Here is a 20,095-nt window from a genome sequence, read left to right as displayed (position 1 = left end):
ATCAAAAAAATAACCTGCTTTCTTACATATCAGAATTTAAGAACTAAAATCCTAATGCTTTAATAAAAAACAAAAATTTTCTTCTTTTTGTTAATGAGCACATTGTTTTAATGTCAGTATTTGATACAACCACATAATTTCCATTTGAATTATCAATATTGCTCTGCTACTGCTAGAAGGTTGCTATGCATGGTGTGGATGGATGAAACAATGGGAAGGAAGGGAGGGAGGGAGAGAGGGAGGAAGGAAGAAAGAAAGGAAGGAAAGAAGGAAGAGCTAAAGTTTATGATGAAAACACTGTACTCATTTTCCCCACCTACTCCTCTTTTCTAACCATAGTCATAACTCAGCCCAGACCATAGAACTGTGGCATTTAACACAGTAGTGAAAGAGAACATTAGCCAGCTCTTGGCTGCAGAGAAAGCTCATTGTAGAAGAGGTACTGAGCACATTTGTTACGTGTATTAATAGGAAAAAGGGAGGAGTGTAGCCAGCTTAAAAACATTTTCGTTGGGGAATAATTGGTATTAACTTTCTGTGTTACTCTGAAGATATTCCAGCAGATTTTGCTCTGAGTTTCAGAGAAATCCATGAAGCAGACAGAAACCAGAGATCCTTGAAAGCTGAGTTTCAGATGATCGTTTATGAAAGAGAAAAGAGCAATAGTGGCATCATTCTGTTTGAAACTAAAAACTGTTCATTTGAGATCTAGTCTCTCCCAGTTGAGTCTGGGCTTGTATAAGTGAATGAATGATGTTGGTCAATTAGAGATTATGAATTTGATAGAATCCATAAAAGTCATATTCCTCTTCATTTAGTGCTCAGAATATTATATATTTTCTGTGGATAACAATCTTGATTCAGAAGGCAGTAATTACATCAATTAAGTAAACTATTTTCTATCAACTTTCTGTTTCTAGTGGAGATAACAGGCATGAGAAGGGAGGGCCTGAAAGCCTTTCTACTGATATAGCATTGGTTTGGGTTAATTATAGTTTTGGTGTGCTCCAAGGATATCAAAACCAAGCTGCCTATATTAGACATAAGTAAGGCTCAGGGTCAGTTTCCAAGGCTGGGATCAGGAACAGAGAGATCGAAATTTAATGTAAGAGTGAGATCATACATAGGAATTGGAATTTAAATCTGACTGATGCGCCAAAAATAGGACCAGAACAGGTAACCCTGGAGTAAATGGAGAAGCAGCAAGACTAAGGCTAACAAACCAGGAAGGGTCAAGCCAGAAGGGCAGGTGGTAGAAAACGAGAGGACCTCCTCTTCACTTTGTCTTTCTCCTCCTGCTCAGCATATCTGGAGGCAACTTTGGGTTGATGTAGCCTGTGAAAGCAGGTTATATCTTTCTATCAAGATCCTAACTCTCTAATGATTCTATTTCTATTATAGTTGATTTCCTTTTAACGTTATAGAAGCCCTTTTTAATGTTATTTTCTTAAGCACTAACAAGAGGCATATGACACTAAAGATTCATGAATGGTAGTTGACCTTTTTTTTTTCTTTTTTACCATAAAACATTTATTTCTCTATCTCTGAACTTTCAACAGAAAAGTAAACAGATTTTGCCCATGAAAATCTAGTATTTTGGAGCCAAATATTTTGAGGTTTCTTCTGTTGCCACTAAATAACTTTTCATTACAAAAGTTGATTCAAAAGATATCTTACATTAGTGGCAAAGAGTCAAATAAAGTAACAGTTTGTTTTGCTGTACTACAATGGTTAAAATGCTAACAACGTGTTAATAGAAACAACGGAACAATTTAAGAAATGTGAACTTTCTATTTTTAAATTTCAGATGAAATGCAAAATACTATTGCTTTCTTAATAAACAACAATAAAAAATAATTAGTTATTAGAACTTCACACATAATCTGGGTTATTCATATTTGCTTTACAGGATATCTTTGATAAAAGTTGAGTTAATTTACATGTATCCATATGGTGCCAGCAAGCAGTTCATACCATTTTACCTGAATGTGGTAATTACTATGTCAGACAATCAATTTTAATAGCAATGATATTGCAGTGTGAAGAGTTCATCTAGAGCTTAAAACCATCACCAGTACTGCTTTTGTGAAGGATAATTGAGATTTTGTGTGAAACACTGAATGAATTACCTCTTGAAAATGAAAAGAATAATGAAGATAAAGCACTATTGTTTAATGGTTAGCCCATACTAAGCAAATTTTTTAACATGAAATTGAATAGGAGTTTTAAGCCTTAATTTGTTCAGACAGCTTTGAGTGAACCTGAAAGTTGAACTGTGTGTCCTCATAAAGATGAAAAGCTTTTTTACACTTTCTAGAAAGTTTAGTATCCTCGATCTTTTTCCCAGTTGAGTATTGGATTGTTAAAAACAGATGTTAATCACTAAATATTGTATGCTAGTGCAAATAAATACAAAAAGATTTTTTTGGTCTCTTCTAGTCACTAACTGGAGTGATTTCCCACACTTATGTAGTAAATAAATGCATTATAAAATTTTTGTATTTCAGAGATTCATCAGAAGTAGTCATACATTCAGCTGATGCATTTGCACCTGTGGCTTACCTACGCTTTTTAGAATTGCACTTGGAGGACAAGGCAAGTAAACCTAAGATTCACAGTAATTTCAAGAGACAGCTGAGATATGTGCGTTGGCTCTGTATGTATAATACTATTATACCAGACAAAAGGGTAAAACCATGACTTATCGTTAGTGATTTTTTTTCAGATCCTCAGTCAATAACTACGAATTTTGCAAACATTTATAGGTTCAAGAGCTCTTTTTGAATCAAAAGATATATTTCTCAAGCATTTGTAGTTCAGATGAAAAGGGAATCATATATGTATTAATCAAGGAGACTACAGACAATATGTAACCAAACATTAAATTATCTAGTAAAAGAAGAATTAGGTAATTGTGCATAATTATTGGGGGGGAAGGTTTGATGATGAATTGGATTTTTATTACACAGAGTTTAAGAAGGAGAAACAAAACCTTTTCCAAAAATATCCAAGAGAACAGAAGCCAAATAAGAGATGGAAAGTGAGGTGAAAGTGTGATAGTTTTATTTTAAATATATTGATTGTCAAGATACATCATAATGTCAGTTTAAAGCTATATTGTAGACTAAATAAAGATCTAGATTAGACCCTTAGAATGGAAGTTCTGCTCTTTGTGATGTAAAGGATTCAAAAAGTATTCTGCATCTTCAGCCTTCTATTACCGAGTCTTGAGGCACTCCCCCAGTTGTATATATCATAGGGAATCTGAAGACTCAAAAGTGTTCATAAGGATTGGCAAAGGAAAGAAAAAAATGGTAACCCCAGAAATGTCAGCATGAGTTTCCAAAAGAAAAGTTATAGGTGTCATTTCTCCAGAAAAAAATTAGGATAGACAAGATTGAAAATAGTTCATTGAATTGGGCTAGCTAGAAGATTGATGACCTTTTACTAAAAAGCTGGTAACCCGTAAGAGAATTAACCTATACTATCCAAACAACCTTCAGATCCACTGAAAGGAACCCATTACTTCTGAATTTCTTTTACTTTTTTGTCATGAGCACACACACAAAATCAAAGCCACTGAATTCTTTTTAAATATATTGGCCATTATATGTTCAGGTGTACCTAAATAGCTTATTATTCACCTCATTTTGGTATGTCATTGATCTTCACAGTCCCATTTTTTCTCTTGCAGAAAAGAATGTTATTGCTTTAAGGTAGGATATTCTCTCACACTAAATGAATGTGGTGCATTTCCTTCTTTTTTTTTCAGGTGTCCCCAGTGCCTGACAACTACAGAACATCTAATTACATACATAATTCTTAAAAAGTGTTTTTGAACATTGTTTACTAATCTGCCATTTTTATATTAAAAAAATTATATACCATTTTCTTAATTATTATGTCCAGCTTTTTCTCATTGCATTTTTTGATTCATATATATATACATATATATATACACACATTTTTTCAGAAAAAGTTAATAGAACTATTGATTAATTGGGGAAATGTGAATGCCTTGTTCATTAATATTGTCGATTTACTCAGTATTCACTCTTTCTCTGACTTTTGTTAATACATCCTATGTATGACCTCTGTGATATGTGCCTTTTTTTTCCTTAGCTTTATCTGCACCCCTAATTTTTGTAACATTTCTTTGCTTTAATTACACTGGTTTCTTTTTATCTTTTTCTCTTCCCTGCTCTCATCTCTGCCAAAAATATCGTGGTGCAGAGGCATTTGACACTGAGGATGAAAAGGCACTCATATTTAGCCAGTCAAGTTTATTCTACTGGGTGTCACCAAAGTGCTGTATCACTTTTGTTTTCAGTATATTCATTGTTTCAACATTATTGGACAGAAAGGATATCATTTATAACTGATTTTTTAAAAAGCAATAAAGTAGATGGTTATTTAGAGCAGTTTCATGTTCACAGCAAAATTGAGCAGAATGTACAGAGAATTCCCATACACCCTTTGCCCCTACACATACAGTCTCCCCATAATCAACATCCCCCACCAGAGTGGTACATTTGTTACAATTGATGACCCTATACTGACCCATCATAATCACCCAAAGTTCATAGTTTACAGTACAATTCACTCTTGGTGTTTTCTGTGCATCGGGCAAATGCATAATGGCATGTACCCATCATTATGGTATTACACAGAATATTTTCACTGCCCTAAAAATCTTCCACGCCCCACCTATTCATTGCTTACCCCACCCCCACCCCCAACCCCTGGCAACCACTGAGTCTTTTTAACTGTCTCCATACTTTTGCCTTTTCTAGTATGTCATATAGTTGGGATAATACCCTATGTTGCCATTTTAGATTGGCTTATTTCACTTAGTAATGTGAGTTTAAGGTTTTTCCATGTCTTCTCATGAACTTTTAGGTGCTGAATAATATTACATTTCCTGGATGGGACACAGTTTATTTGTCTATTCACCTACCAAAAGACATCTTGGTTGCTTCTAAGTTTTTGCAATTATGAATAAAGCTGCTATAAAACATTCATGTGTAAGTTTTTGTGTGGATGTAAGTTTTTAACTTTTGGGAGTAAATACCAAGGAACAAAATTCCTGGATTTTATGGTAAGAATGTGTTTAAGTTTACAAGAAACCACCATCTTCCAAAATTGCTGTACCATTTTGCATTCCCACAGAAATGAATGAGAATTTCTGTTGCTCCACATCCTTGTCAGCATTTAGTATTGTCAGTGTTTTGTTTCACCTTTCTAATAGACATGCGATGGTATCTCATTATTGTTTTAATATGCATTTTTATGATGACATATGTGGAGCATCTTTTCATATGCTTATTTGCCATTTCTGTATCTTCTCCGATGAGATCACTTGCCAATTTTTTAATTAATCTGTTTTTTTTTTAACTTTTTCAATTGTGTTTAACAGGTCTTTGTATATTTCAGAAAATAGTTTTTTATTAGCTATGTCTTTCGCAAATATTTCTGCCAGTCTTTGGCTTATCTTCTCATTCTCTTGGCAGTGTCTTTCACAGAGAAGTTTTTAATTTTAATGAAGTCTAGTTTATCAGTTATTTCTTTCATGGGTCATGGCTTTGGTGTTGTATCTAAAATATCATTGCCAAACCCTAAATTATTTAGATTTTCTCCTATGGTATCGCCTAAGTATTATAGTTTTGCATTTACATTTATGTCTATGATCCATTTTGAGTTATTTTTGTAAAGGGGTATAAGGTCTGTATCCAGATTCTTTTTTAACATATGTGGATATCTAGTTGTTCTAGCATCATTTGTTGAAGAAAACTCTTTTTTTCATTATATTGCCTTCTTTATCAAAGATTGGGCGACTATGTTTGTGTGGACCAATTTGAGGGTTCTTATTTTGTTCCATCGATCTATTTGTCTATCTTTTCACCAATACCACAATATCCTAATTTCTGTAGCTTAGTAATATGTCTTAAAGTCAGGTAATGTCATTCTTCTGACTTTGTTCTTCTGAGATTTTGATTAGGATCATACTGAATGTATAGATCAAGATGGAAAGAACTGACATCTTTAGTCTTCCTACCCATGATCATGGAATATCTCTCTGTTTATTTGGTTCGTGTTTGATTTCTTTCATCAGAGTTTTGCTTAGACATCTTTTTTATCTTTATTGTTACAAGTTAACATGTTCAGTGTTTCCTCCTTTAGTACTTATATATTTTTTTGCAAATACAGGCTTTAAGGTAGCATGATTACTGTGGATCTGGAGAGAAATAGTAAGAGTTTTTATCCCAGAATTCCCATTACATCATATTGGCTTGGGTAAAGCTTTGGCCAAGTTACCAGCTTCATTCCTGAGCCCACCCAGATAGTAGAGAAAGAGATTTTCTAAAGGGAAAATAAAGTATAATCAACAAGAGAAAGATAGATAAATGCTAGAGGGCAAAAAGGACAGATACTATTCCACATCTTTTATCAAAATCACATGTCATTTCAAACTCATATTAACAATTTAACACTCTACCCCAAATAATAGTGAGATCTTTAATACCACTCTGAAAATCTGTTCCTTAAATTTCTTTAGTTTCCATTCACTCTATGATGCATTTGCTGTCTAGCTTGATCTCAGTTACTTTGATGAACTGCTATTGGTCTCTTCTCAGTCTTCATAAGCTTTAATTTTTTTCCTTAATACTGTTGGCCACCACCTCTTTGAAAATTTCCCCTATAATGATATATATCATTGCACTACTCTGACTTTACCTCTCTCTCAAGATTTCTTTTATCTCCTTAAATAGCTTCTCTGCTTCTTACTTTCAAAATGTATATATGCCTCAGTTTATTTGTTTTTTTAATTTTTTTGATGGCTCCATTTTTTAAAAAAAAAAAATGTTTTCTCTTTCTGGGATTTTGTCTTTTTCCACAAGCTTACTTTTCACTTCTGTGCAGATAATTCTCAAGTCACTCTTTTTCTGGTCTTTCTACTAATATCTACTCTTCCTCCTTATCTGTATATCCTTATTTCTGACTAGCTACTGGACATGATTGCCAATATGTATCAAACTCACTATGCACAAACTTTGAACGCTTTCTCTACTCCAACTATACTTTTTCACTATTTTTTTAACACAACTATTTTTCCCCTAGAAACTCAGGCACAGAATACTGGCAACATCTCTTACAGCTATCTTTCCTTTACCATAAACATTCAATTGGTTATCTAATCCTATATATGTTAGTTCTAATATATGGTTGCATCATTCCATTTCTATGCCCATCGTTTTAGTTAAAATTGTACCTGATCAAACCCTTAGACAAGATGGAACTACTTTAAGTATACTCCTTGGTTTTATTCTCCCATGTTTTATTCCAGTGTCATATTTATTTTCCTTTCTAGTTTTTGTGTCTCTACACAAAAATTCATGATAGTGAATGAGGACTTGTTTTTTAAATAAACAAGTTGTTTAGCCATGAATTGAGGAAAGTCTGACATGATACTATAATATCCTTTTTCACTCTCACTCCCAGGACTCCCCTACATGTATCCTTTGCTCCAGGAATACGGAATCATTGGATACCCTCCTACTATACCTTCTGCTTCTGTCTTCCCTTTCCTTTGCTTATCTGTCTTTGTTTCTTTCATATTTTAAAAACTGTTTACATCCTACACATGATGTAAGACTGCATTCAAATATTCATGCAGTTAGCCACACCAGCTGAACTGCCCTAACACTGTTCCTTACTTCTTGTGACAACTTAATCATCTTTATGTTATAGTTATTTAAGGGTTTATCTTATTATGTCTACTAGGTTATGAATTTCTTGAGGAATTGTTATTTTTTCATCTTCATACCCTCTATAACAACTGTTCATTCTACCATGAGAATTTTTTAATTTAACTTGTTTGTCATTTTCCTACTTCATTTTTTTGTTCTTACATAATTTTATAGACATGTGCTTCCATTTTATCTTGCATGCCATTTAATGAAAGTCACTTTATTCTTTATATTTCTTTTATCTTGTTGTTAGAGAAAAATGCCCCCAAGCACACTAAAATGTAAAATACAACCTTTAGAGAGGTCGTTAGTGTAAAATTTACATTATCACTAAGATTTTCACTTTATATATGATGACTCTTAAACTTTCCTATTGAATAATTAATCTATTTAAAATTTACCTTCACAGTAAAATTTAAATTATTTATGTTAGCATAAAAAGCATATCAACTAAACATGGGATCCCAAACAAAATAACTGAAGACTGGAAACCTCCAGGTTAAAAATGGGGAAATATATTAAAATTTCTTTTCGGGCCCTGACTTTATTGCTTATGGCAAACTTGATGCTAAAATGTACTATACATCACTACAGTGACAGGATTGAGAAAATGAAAAATACAAAGCTTTACATAAATCAGCCAAAAGATCGTATTAAAATGCATAACCTTTACAGAAGAATCAAGACTTTTACTTAACTATTCAGAAACTCTTTCTTCCTTATGTAGTAGTTTTAGATTTTCCAAACAGCTTTATGGGAAATAATATTTCAAATTAATTGCTGGCAAAGCCATTGCATTTATAAAGAGACATGTTTCACAGAAATTTAGCCCCAATTTTACTAATATACCATATTATCACAGCACTTTATTTTGTTTTTTGTTGAAATAATCCCATGGGACAATTATATATTTTAGATAATTATAAAAGGCTCACATTTCTAGAAGTTGCCTCTTTTAAAGAGATCATAATCTCATAACATTCTTGGCTCTTTCATTTTGTTTTATTTCAGAAATATCAAATTTTTAAAAATTATAACCTTAAACCAAATTATAGTGTAATTCTAATTATAACTTTAAATTGAAGATATTAAAGGTAATTATAATTCTCATCATTATGATTATAGTGACAGCTATCACTAGAATGACAACTCTGAAGTTATGGCTACAATGTTTATTCAAGGTGAAGAGTGATATGTAAGATATGATCCTGTTTTTCTCTAAAATAATGGTGGAAACACAGAGCTTATATATTTATTTATATTTGAAAGAGGAGAGTAAGAGATAGGTATATAATAATCATACTGAATATTGTTTTCTTTGGAAGAAGGGAGTATGAAGGGGGAAAACAGGGAAGCTACATTTTTTATACATAATGTATAACTTCTTACAATAAGCATATATTTTTAAATTTAAAAATATTTGATTAAGAAAATTAACTAATGTGACAGGGGTGGTATAGTGAGTTCCTATGCTAAATAAATATTTAAATATTATTCTACAACATTTTAAGTAATCTAAATTGAAAGACATATTAGAGCTCTTTAAAACTTTACATAGAATTCAAGTGAAAACAGTATTCACAATGTGGGTTTCAATCTAGTTGATCTTATAGTAAAGTTTAAACAGAATACTAGGGCTCTCTCTCTCTCTCTCTCTCTCTTTCTCTTTCTCTCTCTCTCTCTCTCTCTCTCTCTCTCTCTCTCTCTCTCTCTTTCTCTCTCTCTCTCTCTCTCTATGTATATATGTATATATTTATAATTTCTCACATCTATGTGCCTGATACTGTTCATACAATGAGGATACAATGGTGAATTGAACATCCAAAAATTATTACCTTCATGGAACTTTTGTTTTATGGAATGAGACAGACAAAATGATCAAATATATGAAAATTGTGTGTGTGTGTGTGTGTGCGTGCGTGCGTGCGTGTGTGTGTGTGTGTGTGATAGCTAAAATTCTTTGGATAACAGGTCTCGAGTATGTTGTACACAGGAATTTGTTCTCACTCACTGCTCATAGCAACATGTATCAATGTGAAGATCTCTTCCATGGAGATATGCTGCCACTGTCTTCGTGCCGGCTCAAAAATATTTTCTTACACAAGGGACAAAGGAAAGAAGATAAAGGATGGCTTTTATTTACCAACATTGGTTCAGCACAACTTTCCTATGCTACTCCACCCTCTCTTTATCTTCACCCTCAGGATAAAGAGGGAAGAAAGAATGTTTTGGTAAGAGGGAGCAAAGCATTTAACAGATTTTAAAACCTAATTTCATAAATCTCACTGATATATTTTGAGATTCAGATGGCTTTTGGCCTTAAGTACCACTTAAGGGTTACTGCTGCTTCAATTGGTTATTGGAGCAGATTAATAAATCAAGCATCAGATTCACCCAAATTTAAAAAGCTGCTTGACTAATTTCTGTTCCCAATACAGGGATTTCAGTAGTAGCAACAATGTACCACAGTATCAGGAAGTCAGAAATCAAACTAGACAGTGGGAGAATGTTCTTGAACCCTGGATCTCTGGTAGACATCAGTTTGGGGGATGATAATAAAAATATCCAATTAATGGATTTCTTCTGCTTTCAAACTCTGACTCTTCTTTTCTTAGTTTACTTAGTTGTTATGCTCTCCCATCAGCCTGTAGTTGTTGTTGTTGTTGCTGTTTTAAAAAATAAAGTTTCTGGTGTACGTTTTCATGAAGTTTCACTTTGGTGATTTCTCCTAAAAGAGAAGTGACACACTACTTATTCATTTAACATATTTATTGATCACTTACATCTATGTACCTGGCACTGTTCATACAATGGAGATCCAATAGTGAATTGAACATCCAAAAATCATTGCCACAAAGGAAATGGCTATAAAAAATGCACAAAAGAAAATGAGAAAGAAATCAAATCATGTCACTACAAATAAATCAACAAAACACAAAGGACAGCTGTGAGAGGAGTGACAAAATAGGTAAAAGACATAAACAGTTATCAAAATGACAGTAAGTCCTTCTCTACCAGTAATTACTTTAAATATAAATAGATTAAACTCCTCAATCAAAAGACATAAAGTGACCAAATGGATTTAAAAAATAAGATACAACTGTATGCTGTCTACAAGAGTCACTTTAGATATAAAGACATGCATAGGCTGAATATGAAAGGATGGAAAAAGATATCCCATGAAAATTGTAACCAAAAGAGAGTGGGATGCTCATACTTATATCAAATACATAGACTCAAAATACATGTCAAAAATTATCAAATACATAGACTCAAATTACATAAATCAAAATTATCACAAGAGACATAGAAGGACATTATATAATGATAAAAGAGTCAATTCACTGGGAAGATAAAACAACTATAAATATGTGTACACCTAACAGCAGAGCAACCAAATACATGAAGCAAACACTGGTAGAATTTAAGTAAGAAATAGATAGTAAAACAACAATGATTGAGATTTCAGTAATGTATAGATCAACCAGAGCAAAGATTAATAAGAAAACAGAACTCGAACAGTACTATAGATTAATTGGTCCTAATCGACATAAAAATCGCACTGTACCTAACAGCAGCAGAACACATATTCTTCTCAAGCAGACAAAGAACATTTTCCAAAATAGATCACCTGATAATCCACAAAACATTAACAAATTTAAGAAAATTGAAATCATACCAAATATCTTTTCCCGCCGGAGTGGAATGAAACTATAAATCAGTAGCAAAAAGAAAACTGGAAAACTCACAAATACGTTGAAATTAAACAACACTCTTGAAAAACCAATCGGTAAAAGAAAAAAATTACAAGAGAAATTAGAAAATATCTCGAGACAAATAAAAATGAAAACAGAATATACCAAAACATGGGATGCAACAAAAGCAGTACCAAGAGGGAAATTTATAGCAGTAAACATATACATTAAAAACAGAAGAAAGATCTCAAATCAACCTAACTTTACATCTCAAGAAACTAGAAAAAAGAATGCACTAAACCTAAAATTAACAGAAGGAAGGAAATAATAAAAACTAAAGCAGAAATAAGCAAAATAAAGAATGGTGAAAAACATGAAACTAAGAGTTGGTTTTTGAAAAGCTCTACAATATTGATAGCCAGACTAAAAAAAAAAAAAAATAGAATACTCAAATAACAAAAATCAAAACAAATGGAGAAAATATTGCAACTGGTACCACAGAAATAAAAAGGACCGTGAGAGACTACTATGAATATCTATATGCCAAAATATTGGATAACTTACAAGGAGTGCATAAATATCTAGAAATATACAACCTGCAAACACTGAATTATGAAGAAATTTTAAATCCGAGCCTATCTATAATTAGTAAGGAGGTAGAATCAGTAATAATAATAAAAACTTCCAAACGAAGGAGAGCCTAGGACAAGATGGCTTCACTGAAGATTTCTAACAAACATTTTAAGAACTAATACCAATTCTCAAACTCTTTCATAAGAGTGAGGAGGAGGGAACACATGGAAACTTATTTTTCGAGGCCAACATTACCCTGATATCAAATCGGTCAAAAATACTACAAGAAAAGAAAACTACAGTTCAATATCCCTGGTAAGCATTTATGTAAAAACCCTCAACAACATACAGGTAAACAGAATTCAGTGAAACATTAAAAGAATTATACGCCATGACCAAGTGAGATTAATTCATGAAATACAAAGATGGTCCAGTATATGAACATTACTATAATATACCACATTAACAGAATAAAGGACAAAAACCACATGATTATCTCAATTGGTGTCGAAAATGCATTTGATAAAATTCAACATGTTTTCATGATGACAACACTCAACAAATTAAGAATAGGAGAAAATTACCTCAACATAATAAAAACCATAGATGAAAGCCTGTAGCTATCATTAAATTCAGTGGCAAAAAAACTGAAAGCTTTCTCCCTAAGATTAAGAACAATTGAAGGATACCCTATTTCACCACTTCTACTCAACATAGCACTGTAAGTCTTAGCAAGAGCAAGTAGACAGGAAGAAATAAGACATCTAAATCAGAAAGGAAGAAGTAAAAAAAAATTATTGACAGATGATATGATCTTATATGCAGAAAAGGATTTAAGAATTCCACAAAAATTTGTTAGAACTAATGAACAAATTCTGCAAAGTTGCAAGATACAAAATCAACATACACAGAACAGTTGAATTTCTAAACACTTAAACACAAACAATCTGAAAAGGAAATTAAGAAAACAGTCCCATTTATAATAACCTCGAAAAGAATAAAATACTTGAGAATAAACTAAACCAAGGAGATGAAAAACTTATACACTGAGAACTACAAAAAAAATTGCCAGAAAAAAATTGAAGATGCATATAAGTGAAAAGACAGGTCATGTTCATAGGTTGGAAATTTTAATGTTAAATTATCTACACTACCCAGAGCAATTCACAGTTTCAATGCTATTCCTTTCAAAATCTCAATGACATTTGTTTTGCAGAAATAGAAAATACCATTCTAAAATTTATATGGAATCGCTAAAGACTCCAAATAGCCAAAGCAGTCTTGAAATAGAAAAACAATGGTGGAGGATTCACAAGTCCTGATTTTAAAATGCATTGCAAAGCTACAGTAATTAAACCAGTATGGTACTAGCATAAAGACAGACATATAGAACTTGTAACAGAATAGAAAGATCAGAAATAAATCCTCACGTGCGTGGTCAAATGATCTTTGTCAAAGGTACCCAGACTACACAATGGGGAAAGCGTGGTATCTTCAACAAATGGTGCTAGGAAAACTGGATATCCACATACCAAAACAAAAAAACAAAACAAAACAAAAACATTAATTTGGACCCTTACTTTACACAATATACAAAGATTAACTCAAAATGTATTAAAAACCTAAACATAGGACTTGAAACTATAAAACTCCTAGAATAAAACATAGGGGGAATACTTCGTGATATCGAATTTGGCAATGATTTCTTTCTTAGATAGGACACCTAAAGCACAGGCAACAAAAGCAAAAGTAGACAACTTAAAAAAAAAAAACTTTAAAAAAACTCTGCATAAAAATGGAATCAATCAACAGAATGAAAAAGCAACCTACGGAATAGGAAGAAAATATTCACAAATTATATTAGTATCGAGAACATATAAAGAACTCCTACAACTCAATAACAATAAAAAAATTCAATTTAAAAATGTACGAAGATCTTGAATAGACATTCTCCAAAGAAAATCTACAAATATGCAATAGGTATATGAAAAGATGTTCAGCATCACTAATCTTCAAGATATAGAAATTAAAACCACAGTGAGATATCACTTCATATGAATTAGGATGACCTCTATCAAAAAAAAAAATGCAAAACGTTAATGAAGATGCAGAGAAATTGAAACCCTTGTGCACTGCTGATGGGAATGTAAATAAAATTGGTGCAGTTGTGATAGAAATCAGTATGGAAGTTCCTCAAAAAATTAATAATGGAACTACCATATGACCCAGCAATCCTACTTTATCCAAAGTAATTGAAATCAGGATCTTAAAGAGAAATTTGCATTCTTACATTTATTGTAGCATAATTCACAAGAATTGAGTAGTGGGAACAACCTAAATGTTCATCAGTGGATGAATAGATAACAAAAAGTAGGATATATATGCAATGGAATATTATTTAGCCCTACAAAAGAAGGAAATCCTGTCATATGCATATGGATATGCATCCTGTCATATGGATGAAATTTGAAGACATTATGCTATGTGAAATAAGCTAGTCAGAAAGACACAAATACTGAATTTTCTGCGTATATGATGTATCTATAGTACTCAAACTCTTAGAAACAAAACATAGTGTTGGTTTCCAGGGACTGGAGGTAGCGGAAAAAGTTTTGTTCAATGGGTAGAGAGTTTCAGTTTTGCAAGATGAAAACGTTCTAGAGATCTGTTGCACACAAGGTTCATATGGTTAACATTTTTAAATGGTTAAGATGGTGAATTTTATGTTACGTGTGTTTTTATTACCACAATAAAAAGAAGATAGCTAGAAAATCTTCAAATATATTGAAATTAAACAATAAATTTCTCAGTTATCCATTGCACAAAGAAAAATTCCAAGGGGAAATTAATAATTTTTTGAACAAGTTGCTAATGGAAATTTTGATATATCTGAATTGTGAAAAAAATGTTAAAGCAGAATTTCTAATGAAATTTATAGCCTCAAACATAAGTATTACATAAGGAGAATGGCTGAAAAATCAATGAATTCAGCAATCATTATAAATTAGATAAAGAATAACAAAGAAATAAATAATAAAGTTAAAAAAGAAATTAATTAAATAGAATATAAACATAAAATAGAGAGGACACCGAACCCAACAGTTGGTTCTTGAAAATGACTAAAATTGATCAATTCCTGGCAACACTGAGATAAAAAGGGAAGGCAAAAATAATACCAAAAATCTAAAAAGGAAGACATTATTATGGTTCCTTCATACATTAAAAAGATAAAAAAGGATATTGCCACCCACTCTATGCTAGTAAACTTGAAAACCTCAATGAAATGGAAAAATTCCTTAAAAACTTTGGCAAATCTGAGTAGTCTTATATAAAGAAGGTAAATTTATTTCTAAAAAACACACTTCCTAAACTACATGGCTTTGCTTGTAAATTTTACCAAACATTTCAGGGTAAAATTGCCCTTAAATTTTTGCAGAAACATGGAAACAAAAGAGAAGATGCATTTTATGAGGTTAGTAGAATCTAGAATCTATTAAGTATAATTGACATTTCTGTAGAAAATATTTTGGAGAGGCTGACTGCATGTCCTTTTAATGTTATTCTGGAGCTGTTGAACACGCCCACTCAAGGTATATATAGTTAATTCTCCAGGAGATGAATTTTTATTTCTCTTACTGTTACTGATTAAGGCCTAGACTCTACAAAGTTACATATATATATTACTCAGTAGGGATGTAAATTATTCCTGTTAAGGAGAAAAGATAACACCAACAGTTACAATTTTATTCCCCTGTAAGATATTAACCAGTTTTTGGAAGTCTATCCCTGTCTTATTTCGGAGTTGTTTAATTACATATGTACCTTCTATCATATTCTCTTGGACCAGCTTTACTCAATGGATTAAATAAATCTGTATGATATTTGATACATGGTCAATCTATATTTGCATTAGGTTCATAATTCTAATTTTTAAAAAATATACTTGGAAATAATAAAATCTGATGACATTAAAAAATAGGAAAATCATAAATCAATCTCATTCATAAACATAGATTTAAAAATCCTAAACAAAGTATTAACAGATTAAACCTAGGATGTATAAAATGAATGCTACATTATGACCAAGTTTAGTTATTCCAGGGATGCAAGGATGATTTAATATTTGAAATCAGTCAGTGAATTCACCATATTAACAGAATAACAAAGACAAAAATATATGATCATCTGTAATAAGTGCAGCAAACATCATACTTAATGTGAAATAGTGTAATCTTTTCCTTTGAGCTTAAGGACAAATAAGAATGCCTAAAATCACTATTTTTGTTCAACCAGTGGGGAAGACAAGAAAAATAAATAAATGTGTAAATTAGGGAAAAGAAGAAATAAAACTATCATTATTTACAGATTATAACTATATAGAAAATGTAAAATAAATATACAAACATATTCTTAGAATTAATACTGAGTTTTGTAAGGTTTCTGGATGCAAGGTTAATTTAGAAAAAAAATTGTTTATGTATACCAAGAAATAGCATACCAGCCTGCTTTCCACTTTCATGTTGAATAACCTTGAGCAAATTTTCTAATCTTGTCTATTTCTTCTGTAAAATAGGGATGAAAATAGTGTGGTTTGCTGATTCTGAGACTTTTTTTCATATTTTATCATCTTTAAAATTATGATGTTTCTTACAGTAGATGTCTCAGGTTTGATTAATATGATAGCACTTCATAAGGTAGTTTTGAAGATTAAATGAGAAATACAATACATTTAAGATATTTACAACAGTGCCTGACACTTAACATCAAAAAATGTTAACTATAATTATGATTTTATTCCATTATGTTTCTTAACAAGTTATTATTTATATAAAGAAAGATGATTTTTTAATAAATTTATAGAAGTAGCTTACAAAAGTTATTATTTCTAGTATCTTTTTAGTGGATCCTCTTGGATTTCTCAAGAATGTATACATATAAATTCAATTTGAATATTTATCTTTCAAATTTTGTTCTTTTCAAGTTTCATTTTCCCAGTACTGTAAGAACAAATTATGATAATAATTGCAATGATAACAGTAATAATAATAATAATAAAAGCCAACACTAATTAATGTAGAGCTTACTGTATGCTAGGTACTCTTCTAAGCATTTTAAATATGAACAGTCTTGTCTTTTTATTTCTAATAACAATAGTTTAAAACACATCAACTCAATGGAATCTGTTGAAAATACTTATTATAAAAGGTATATAACATTGATAATTGCGTATTGCATACCTTTAAATGATAATGGCACAATCATGCCTATAGTATGATTATAAATGTATAAAATTTATGCATATAAAAAAGAAGAAACATAGAAAATGATTTATTAGGAAGAAATTCTAGATTTTGCTTCTAAATTTCTCTTGTGCTAATATTAGGTAATAATCTTTTTTAAAAATATGTTAATGGTTTATAATCTAAGGACATAATCTGTACTTACATCTTAAAGGTAGGAAGGAGCATCTCAGTCTGTTGAAAATATAGAATTTTTGTAAGAAAACAATTTTTTTTAGTACAATGCTTTTATTGTTATATTTGGCATTCACAATGTGTTAAAAGCTGTATGAGGAATTGAAGTTCTGGGACACACTAGAAAAAAAATGTCTCAAGGAGAATTAATGATTAAAGCAAAATTCCTAAAAAGTAAGTCAGCCTCAAATATTAGAAATTAGCTAATATTTAATACTAATATTATTAAATAATATTAATATTTTATATCTATTAATTAGAAAATGGCTACAATAAGCATAGAAAATGTTTAAATTGTTATGCCATTTGAGTGACAGTATTTTCACAATGAATATTAATAGTATGTTTGAGGCCGTATTACGTCAAGAACTCTATCCTTATTGAACAAATGCTATCTAATATGCTACTTTGTAGCTACATATTTGACAGTCTGTTGATTTTATATGTGTGTGAGTTTAAGGATTGTTGATCCAATGCAAACATGTAAAGAATATTTTCTTCTCAAAGCAGCTTTATTCCCTAATATTTTGCTAAAAGCAAAGAATCAAAGTCACTTTAAAAATAAGATTATTTGTTCTTTTAATAGTAATTCCTCTGATTTGGATCCAAAAGTAGTTTAAGTTCAATTTGTAATGAGATCGGAACTGGTATTTGCTTATGCTATGTACATTCTTTAACTGTAACATAATATGTAAATAAAGAATTTTCTATCTTTTTTTGTAACTGAATAAAGTTCAGAACAAAATTACGGAGTCCAGTAACCTACTTTTTATTTTGTTTAAAATTTAGATCATTGTCCATGTGTAGGAAAACAGCAGTGAATTATATCATATACAATTTAATTGCTTCCTTTTGTTCATTCAATTTAATATATATCACTTAATCATTTATTTGCCTAAATAAGTCAATATCTAATGAGAGACTATAATATCCTTTGGGAATCTAGCATTTTTTTTAATTTCCTTTAAGCCCTACTGAATTATGTTTCTTAAAAAAATATGAGATAGTAATTTAGTATCCTGAGAACTTTCAAACATATAGCTTTCACTTAACTGGATGGAGACTTTCTTTCTTTACTTAGGTCAAGTATTTATGTACATTTCGAATTCCTGGTTTAGACTTTTGACCCAACCTTAATTATAAGCTAAGGTTCAGTCCTGCTGCATATATAATGGGGCTTTCAGCTTGGAACAAATATTTTTCTAAAGATAGAGAAAATTTTTAAATGGATTTAGGATTGGCAATTTACATTTCCCCTTTGAACTTGGTGTATGTTCTTTCAGTCCTTTTTCTTTCCAGTCTTGCTTCTCTATGTCATCAGTGCTGATCTGAAAAAGAAAGCTATCTCATAATAAAACATAGACTTGATATTTTGAATTTATCCTAATTACTTTAGGTTTAATTAAAGGTTCTCTAACCTGCCTTAAAGACAGCTAACTCATATTAAGCATTAAAAGTAATGAATATCTTATCCAGGAAAAAATTTAAGTTAATCAGTTTTATCCCATTGCTGTAAATTGAATGACCTTCTACATGCAAAGCTTTCTGCATCTCCTCATTTTTTTCTTAGTAAAATCATGTTTTCCACATGTGAAACAAATGTTAGAGATTGTTTTAAATATCAAATTTTCTAATTTTAGAAATAGATTACATGGGTGTTGCTTTGGCATATTTTTACAGTTTTCCTTCTAGACTAGATTATAAGCTTGATGAGAGAGAGATCAATCTCTCCTGTTGATTGTTAACATCACAGTGCCATAGCATCATGGGGCCTAGCATTTAGTGGGCACTCAATAAATATTTGTTGAATTAAGTCAAAGTGAATTAGCTAACTCTTAATTTGACAAAGAATGAATGATTGACTCATATGAAAACAACATTCAATTAATTATCCAATGTGTTTTAAAAATTAAGGCACATAGATTAGGTGTGGATTTCGCTTTGGCCGTTTATTGTACTGTTTGCTAAGATATCTTACATTTTGTTATATTTCACCAAATTTTGATATGAATATTAACAAGATAGTTGATATCAAGGAATTTGTTTTCAGTTGTGATCATTGTATTGTGGTTATATTTTTTAAGAATATATATATTATATATATTATATATAATATATATATACTGAGATATATACAGATGAAATGTTATTATATCTGGGATTTTCTTCAACATAATCATGGTGAGGATAAGGAGAAGTGGGTAAAAGTATAAATGAAAAGATTAGCTTTGAGTGATAAATGTTGAAGGTGTGTGACAGGAGTACTAGACTGAGTTACTTTTCATTTGACCTTACCCAAAGGAAGGAAATCAGACAACCCATGAGTTATCGGACCTCCATTTAAAATTATTGAACAAAGCAGACCCGAGGGGCAGGAATTAATCATATTTGACTTTTCTAAAATTTATCGGTTAATTTTATAGGAACATTTTTTCTCAGGTTCATATTATGAAAACCTATGTCATAAGAACACTATATTTTGATAAGAAAACAGTTTTAATAAACACTTGGAAACCACTGTGAAAAACTGGGGTTAGAGAGATGTACTTTATTTCCATTGTGGTATACAAATTTACCCTCAAGATATATTTTTTTGTTTGTGTCC

The 20,095-nt window shown here is 31.1% G+C and overlaps 1 protein-coding gene across 3 annotated transcripts in view; it reads left to right on the top strand.

The window, feature by feature from the left end:
* Window positions 1-20,095, top strand: part of DPH6 (diphthamine biosynthesis 6) — a 238,271-nt gene that overhangs the window by 129,031 nt on the left and 89,145 nt on the right. The window contains exons 8-10 of one of the 3 annotated variants that reach the window (XM_036238889.1): window positions 2,508-2,595; window positions 3,695-3,716; window positions 4,900-5,017. In XM_036238889.1, the coding sequence (XP_036094782.1) occupies window positions 2,508-2,595; window positions 3,695-3,715 (109 nt within the window). In that variant the 3' untranslated portion in view covers window position 3,716; window positions 4,900-5,017. Of the gene's footprint in view, window positions 1-2,507; window positions 2,596-3,694; window positions 3,717-3,772; window positions 5,018-20,095 lie in introns of those variants that run through there. The other 2 variants (XM_016139601.2, XM_016139599.2) reach the window with 2 other exon arrangements.

This window comes from Rousettus aegyptiacus, unplaced genomic scaffold (genome assembly GCF_014176215.1).
Source record: "Rousettus aegyptiacus isolate mRouAeg1 unplaced genomic scaffold, mRouAeg1.p scaffold_m13_p_3, whole genome shotgun sequence".
NCBI lineage: Eukaryota > Metazoa > Chordata > Mammalia > Chiroptera > Pteropodidae > Rousettus > Rousettus aegyptiacus.
The sequence above is the reverse complement of the archived record's forward strand: the minus strand, read 5'-3'. Positions and strand labels throughout refer to the sequence as shown.